Source organism: Anas platyrhynchos, chromosome 32 (genome assembly GCF_047663525.1).
Source record: "Anas platyrhynchos isolate ZD024472 breed Pekin duck chromosome 32, IASCAAS_PekinDuck_T2T, whole genome shotgun sequence".
Classification (NCBI taxonomy): Eukaryota; Metazoa; Chordata; class Aves; order Anseriformes; family Anatidae; genus Anas; species Anas platyrhynchos.
The window spans coordinates 4,334,149-4,342,090 of NC_092619.1; the positions used below are offsets into that span (position 1 = coordinate 4,334,149).

Consider the following 7,942-nt stretch of genomic DNA (forward strand, 5'->3'; position numbering starts at 1 on the left):
CCAGGAGCTCCCCTTGGGCCCAGGAGCTTGGCCCAGCTCAGCAGCACCGCACCAAACCATGGCACCACTTGCACTGTGCCATTGGGCTCCCTTGAAGTGTTCCCAAGGCCTCAGGGCTGACAGCTCCTGAAGGCAGCAGGATCTCTGCTGGGGTGTGGTGTTCGAAGCAGACTGAAGTCATCACCGACTGCTCCTTGCTGAACATGGGAGAGACAGATTTTACAAGTGTGATTTCTGCTGTTAGAGTGCTATCAACATACTGCTGGTGTTCAGGAGCTTCCCCCTGCTCCAGGGCAGTTTGAATCAGTCCATGGCAAATGATAGGGCTGTGTTTCCATCCCTGGGGCAGTTGATTCCAGGTGAAGTGGACGCCACTCCAAATTAAAGCAAACTGTGTCCTGCATGCTGCTGGCAAAGGAATTGAGAAAAATGCTTTAGGGATATCAATCGTGGCATAGCAGTAGGCTGCCTTTGACTCCAGTTTGTATCGACGGAGGAGGGAGATATCATTTGGGATGCTGGGGATAAGGTAAAGGATGACATATCATCTCACTCACCCCAGCTGAACATCAGAGCTGACAAAAGATGCCCAGAGCCTAGAGAGAGAACAGAGCTTAACAGGAGAGCTACTGTACGCCCACATGGACGAGTTAAAGTTGCTCCATCCAGAAAGGCAGATGCATTGGGAGCCCAACTCAAATATTTCTGTGTAAGTGCACACAGCATGGGAAATAAGGGGAACTGGAGGTGTGTGTGCAGTGCGGTTGCAGGGTTATGATCCCGCTGCAGTGACTGAGAGATTGCGGGACATCTTCCATGACCAGAATGTGGCCATGGACAGCTCTGTGATTTTAATAAGGGCAGGCCAGGAAGGTAAGATGGTGTAGTTGCTCTTTTTGTGAGTGAGCAACTTAATCTATGCAGCCCTGCCTAGGAGGGGATGAAGTGCAAGTCGAGAGCCTATGGGTGAGGATTAAAGGGCAGGCCAACTGGGGTGATGGTGTGGTGGGTGTTTATTACAGGCTACCAGATCAGGAAGAGGAAGTGGATGAGGCCTTCTACAAGCAGCTGCAAGTTGCCTCACTTTCCCAGGCCCTGCTTCTTATGGGGGACTTTATCCACCCAGATATTTGCTGGGGAGACAACACAGTTCAGAACAAATGGTCCAGGTGGTTGCTACAGACCACTGCAGATAACTTCTTGATGCAGGAAGAAAGTAAGCCAACAAGGAGAAGGGTGCTGTTGGACCTGGTGCTAACAAAAAGAGATGGTCTAATTGGAAGCATGAAGGTTGAGGGCAGTCTTGGCTGCAGTGATTATGAGATGTTGGATTTCAAGATCCTGTGAGGAGGGATCAGGGCAAAAGAAGGACTGCAAGCCTGGATTTCAAGAGAGTTAACTTTGACCTCTTCAGGGACCTAATTGGAAGAATCCCCTGGGCCGGGGCCTGAGAGGGAAAGGGGGTCCAGGAGAGCTGGCTGATATTCAAGCACCACTTCCTCCAAGCTCAGGGTTGGTGCATCCTTACAAGAAAGAAAAGCAAGGGGGGACAGGAGACCTGTGTGGATGGTCAAGGAGCTCTTGGGAAAACTTAAACAGGAGAAGAAAGCGTACATGATGTGGAAGAAGGCACAGGCAACTTGGGTGGAATTTAGGAACATTGTCAGAGAATGCAGGGATGCAATGATGAAGGCCAAGGCCCAGTTAGAATGAAATTTAACGACAGACATCAGGGATAACAAGAATGGATTCTTCAAATACATCAGCAGCAAAAAGAAGACTGAGGGAAATGTGAGTGCTCAGCTAAAGGAGGTGGGTACCTTGGTGATGGTGGATACAGAGAAGGCAGAGTTACTGAATGTCTTCATTGCTTTGGTCTTCACTGCTAAGGCTGGAACCCAAGCACTACTGAGCCTGGAAACAACAGGGAAAACCTGGAGGGTAGAAGACTTTCCCCAAGTTGAAGGGGATTGGGTTAGGGTTATTCAGGCAAGTTGGACACCCAGAAATCTATGGGCCCCAATGGGATGCAACCAAGGGTGCTGAGGGAACTGTCAAACATTATTGCTAAGTCTCTCTCTGTCATCTTCAAAAGGTCTTGGATAAGCACATGGAGGAAAAGAAGGTGATCAGAAGCAGTCAACATGAATTCATCAAGGGGAAGTTGTGTTTGACCAACCTTATAGCCTTCTACATTGAGACTAATGGCTGGCTGGATGAGGGGAGAGTAGTGGATGTTGTCTACCTCGACTTCAGCAAGACTTTAGACACTCTTTTCCATAACATCCTCCTGGGCAAGCTCTTGGATTGTGGGATCCATGAGCGCACAGTGGGGTGGATCGAGAACTGGCTGAACGGCAGAGCTCTGTGTTGTGCTCAACAGTGCCTCCAGGGGTCAGTACTGGGTCAAGTGCTATTCAACTTAATAATTAGTGACCTAGATGAAAGGGCAGAGTGTGCACCCTCAGCAAGTTGGTGGGCAATACAAAGCTTGTCAAAGTGGCTGGCGCATCAGAGGCCTGTGCGGCCACTCAGAGGGACCTGGACAGGCTGGAGAGCTGGGCACAGAGGAACCTCACTGAGGTTCAACAGGAGCTAGTGTTGGGTCCTGCACCTGGGGAGGAACAACCTCAGGCACCAGTACAGGTTGGGGGCTGACCTGGTGGAGTGCAGCTTTGTGGAGAGGGACATGGGAGTCGTGGTGGGGAAGTTAACCGTGAGCCAGCAATGTGCCCTTGTGGCCAAGAAGGCCAATGAGGTCCTAGCTTGCATCAAGAGGAGTGTGGACAGCAGGTCGAGGGAGGTGGGAGGTGATCCTCCCCATCTGCTCAACCCTGTTGAGGCCACAAGTGGAGTATTGTGTCCAGTTCTGGGCTCCCCAGTACAAGAGGAATATAGAACTTCTAGACAGGGTCCAGTGTAGAACCACGAAGATGATTAAGGTATTGTAACATCTGTCCTGTGAGGAAAGTCTAAATAAGCTTGGTCATTTTAGCCTAGAGAAGAGAAGATTGAGAAGGGATCTTATCAACCTTTAGAAATACTTGATGGGACAATGTAAAGTGGATGGGGCCAAGCTCTTCTCAGTGGTGGTGAGTGATAGGACAAGGGGTAATGGGTGTAAATTGAATGACAGGAGATTTCATTGTCATATGAGGAAGAACTTCTTTACAGTTTGGGTGAGAGAGCACTGGAACAGACTTCCTGAAGAGGCTGTGGAGTCTCCTTCTTTGGAGATATTCAAAATCCACCTGGATGTGATCCTGTGTAACATGCTCTAGGTGAGCCTGCTGGAGTGGGGGCATTGGAATAGATGATCTCTGGAGGGCCCTTCAACAATTCAGTAAGTCTGTGAAATAAATAAAAACATGTTGTGTTGTTGTTCTTCTCGGTGTGTAAGAAGTCTTCATTTTTAGAATTTTGTAGATTGTCTAGAAGATCTCATGATTTTTTTCATAGGTCTGGGACATGTCCCAACAAGATGAGGACACTCCCTCTATGCAAATATAAATTTATATAGATATTTCCAAAAATGCATGTCCTCCCAATAACTTAAATGGAGATATCGTATCTCCCAAACATATTGGCATATTTCACGTCTACATTTCATATCTAAATGGATTTGGGAACAATAAAGTCTTTAGAGGTTGAATAGATCCTGCCTTTACTTCTTTGCCATTGGGCTACAGCTGGTAGCAGTTTCCTCATATCACCTCTGTTTATGACCCAAAGAAATCTGACACCACAAATGTCACTCAAATGTCACTCTGGTACCTCCAATGTCACCAGGGATCTGCATCTGAACAGATCCTTCCTGCCCTCCACCTCTATTCAATGTGCTGGGAGCTGAGACACGCAGCTGACATGCAGATGTCTGGTGTGTGCCCATCTAAACCACCATCAGCACAGAAGAGAACTGAAACACAGGGCTGCTTTAGCCCACCAGAGATCACAATTCCAGGACTGTCTGCTTCTCAACTTCCAGCAAACACAACCCACACAGATCCTTGCTTGATGAACACTTTGATTGATGAGGATATTTCTCTGGAGTTTCACAGAGAGACAATTTTTCCTGAGGCTTGTAGCTCATCAGCTGAGATTTCTTCCAGATGAGAAAGACAGGTGTGAGACAAGAAGAGGAAAGGAAATTCTCTTAACCTCCACCATGGGCAATAGTCAAGATGCAACATGACCAACCAAGTTTCCAAAGTACTAAGGTGATGCTGCCCACTGGGGGCTCCTTGGAAAAGGAATTAGATGTGAAGAGAGGGGTCCAGCTGGAGAAGAGATATCATGCAGATGAGAGTCTGTGAATAAAAAGAGGTGGAATAACTTGGACATTGGTATCTGGGGCCATTTCTGATGCCTTTGGGTATCTGAAAATTCTGCATGGATCAGAAAAGCATGACATAGGCCTTTAAGGCAACTGTCCCCCATTTCAGTAGCTGCAGGAGGTAGAAAAGACATGTACTTGGACAGATGCTGGGTGCTTGCAAAAGACTGCTCCTCTTCCTTGACCATCTCCACCAGAATGAGGAGTTCGTGTATCAGGCTTGGATGTGAACCCTGTGCACCTACATTTCAGTGTGAGGCTCCTGAGACAGACTGGGATGCATATCTCTTGTCCTTAGCAGCAGCAGCACAAACAGCTGTGCACACTGGGTCTCCCTGTCCTGCTTTTCCATTCAGAACATAGGTAGCTTTTAAACTAAAAGAGGGTAGTTTTAGATTGGATATTCAGAGGAAAATTGATTTTTCAGGGTGATGAGGCACCATAACAGGTTGACCAGAGGAACTGTGGGTGCCCCATCCCTGGAAGTGTTAAAGGCCAGGCTTAATGGGGCTTTGAGCAACTTGGTCTGGTGGAAGGTGCCCCTTACTATGGCAGGGCAGTTAGAACTGGTTGATCTTTAAAGTGCCTTGGAAACCAAAACTTTCTATGTTTTTGTGATCTTATGATTAACATGACTGACCAGACTTGTTTCCCGTCACTGCCTCCCATTCTTATTTTTCCTCATTGCATGGGAAAAAGTCTTGGATCAGATCCCCTCAGTGCTTAGCTGATTGTCAGGGCTAAACCACAACATATTGCTGTTGGTGACTGGGCTTGAGCTTCTGCTAAAATTATTACAGCTAATGGGTTAATCTCAACAAGTTTTCCAGATGAAGCCAGTGCACAGATTCCTCTTTGCAAAGAGCAAGGCGGGGCACTTGCGGTCTAAGACCAGCCCAAGCCCCATGTTAAAAGTCCTTAAAACTCCCCACTTCTGAGCTTCCCATTTTCCTGCCTAAGTGCACCCATTCTGCCCTGGGACAGGTCCTGAGGGGACAACACAGCCCATGGAGAAACTACTTCACTGCTTCAAACCCATCATCTCCTCCCCCACCCTCGTGTTTTGAGGTGGTCGCTTTTTGCAGTCATTTGCTCTGATCCTTTCTATTTCTAAACACACAGGGAAAGGTGAAGGAGAAAATGTCTGTCTTTGCTGAACAAGTTTCTCTTGTGGTTTTTGTTTTAGTTTTGTTTATTTTCCTGTTCGAGGAGTACTTTGATTTACAGAAGAGAGTAATTTACTACAATCATCAGAGACTTGAGTAGTGAGTTTAACCTTCTTCACTACTGGTGCCTGTGAGAACTTGTTCTCCTGAGGCTTCCCCAACAATCACTGAAACAAGAGAAAGTGCTCATGTCTGGGTCATCCCAGCCTAGAACTGTCATGCAAAATAAAGGTGAGGGATCTCTTTCAGATGCTCTTCTCTCTCAGCATTGATGGGATGGGAGTAAGTTAAATAGCTCAACCTGAAGGATGTGACTTTTAGTCAACTGAAATATAAGCCTACACAGTAGTACTTGGCACTTTGCTTTTTTTAGGCACTTCCTCTTTGTACTACAAGGACTATCCTCAAGCTTTTGAAGAGGACAAGATTTTTCCACCTCTCAGAAAAGCAAGGAATTTAGTTGAGAATGTCTGATAGTAAGAACAAAGAGCAATTCTGGATATATTTGCTTTTCAGTGAAGAATGAAGTCAGATGAGATTGTGATAGATCTGTTTCTACGGACCTGCTGGGACCATAATGAATTTTGACCTTAATTTACAGTACTAAAAAAGGCAAGCTACACTTGGTCCACATTTTTCTTCTTTCCTAAAGAAATAAGGGAAGATGACAAAGAAGAAATCACAGCATTACAAAAGAGAGACCTGAAATTTCTTTGTCTTGAAATAAACCAGTGGATCCTCAGCTGCTGGTAGTCCAAAAAGGCAAGTACTGAAGAGGAGAGAGAATAACTTTCAATATACTTATTTGAATTTATGGTTTAGCATCTACAAAATAGAAAATATTTGTGCAGAAGATGAGATTTCCTTTTGAAACATTGCTACAATGGATGTTTGCAATTGTTCTGAGTAAATGAGGACCTTCCTGGGAACAGGGTGCAATCGCTAACAACCCCCTATTAGTCCTATGTTCTTGAGAAAGAATCATTTCTGGCTGATGGACAAAGGTGGAAAGAAAACAAGAAATTCCCTGTTGACTCATCTTGATATGTGAAACACAAAAGTCCCTCTCTCTGTTGTATAGAAAGCCTGCAAGCAAGGAAAGAGAGAAGGAAGGAGATAGCCTCCTGTCCAGATAATGAAATTATTGTACTTGTACTTTTGCCATGTTCCTGCCTAAACAGGATGAATGGAAATTGGGCATGGGAGTAGGCAATGGAACTGTCATTTCTGAGTTCATCCTCACAGGCTTCTCAGAGCTTGATCAAAGGCTACAGCTATTTCTCTGCCTGGTCCTTCTACTCATGTACTTGACAACGGTGATGGGGAATGCAGCCATCATTTTCCTGGTGTGTGTGGATAACCGCCTGCAAACCCCCATGTACTATTTCATTGGCAATCTGGCATTCCTGGAAATCTGGTTTACGTCCTCCACAAGCATCAAACTGTTGGTAATTCTGAGCTTTGGCAGGAGAACAATCTCAGTAGGAAGATGCTTTGCCCAGGCCTCCTTCTATTTTGCCCTGGGTGGTTCAGAGTTTGTTCTCCTTGTTGTCATGTCCTTTGACCGTTACATTGCCATCTGCCAGCCTTTGCGCTATGCTGCCATCATGAAGCACTGGCTCTGCATCCAGCTGGTGGTTGCTGTTTGGGTCATGGGCTTCATGTTCTTGAGTTACCGCCTGGTGCTGCTTTCCAAGCTCACTTTCTGTGGTTCGAACAAGATCCAGCATTTTTTTTGTGACTCCACTCCCTTATTCCAACTGTCCTGCTCTGATGTCACCCTGCTTTGGAAAACTGAATCTGTTTTCATATTGTTTATTGTGCTGTCTTCCTTGTGTCTAACTCTGGCATCTTACACGTGCATCTTATTCTGTATTCTGCAAATGCCAGCAGCCTCTGCAAGGAGAAAAGCTTTTTCTACATGCTCTTCCCATCTCACCACCTTGGCCATTGCCTATGGAAGCTGCATTGCTCTCTACGCACCCTCCTCAGGACATGTTTCTTTGGAGACCAACAGCATTGTAGCTTTGCTGAACACTGTCTTGTACCCATTCTTAAACCCATTCATCTACAGTCTTAGAAACAAGGCTGTGATGCTGGCCCTGAAGGAAGTCATGGCCCGTGCAACAGCACAGCTTTTCCCCTAATCGTGATGTATTTCTGAAGAGCAATTTGAGTTCTCTGCTGTCATATCTTATGTAATACCACCTCCGTATGTATGTGACCTCCACATGCAGATGCCTCCAGAAGTTTATGGTCTTGCTGGACTGTGTTAGGCTGTGTGATAAAAAGCACATCTGGACACAAAATGAAGGGCCAAGGAAGTGATGGCAGGAAGAGTAATTCAGTTCATGCCCTGCTCTGACTGCTTCCAGGCCCATCACAGGAGAGCCCTCAGCTCATCAAGGACCCATCTCCATGAGCCCAGAAGAGCACAAAGCAC

The 7,942-nt window shown here is 46.2% G+C and overlaps 1 protein-coding gene across 1 annotated transcript; it reads left to right on the top strand.

The window, feature by feature from the left end:
* The first annotated feature begins 6,662 nt into the window (after window positions 1-6,662).
* LOC140000501 (olfactory receptor 6E1-like) lies at window positions 6,663-7,646 on the top strand. Its single transcript, XM_072030401.1, has one exon. It carries the CDS (start codon window positions 6,663-6,665, stop codon window positions 7,644-7,646), a length of 984 nt encoding a protein of 327 aa, XP_071886502.1.
* The last annotated feature ends 296 nt before the right edge of the window (window positions 7,647-7,942 follow it).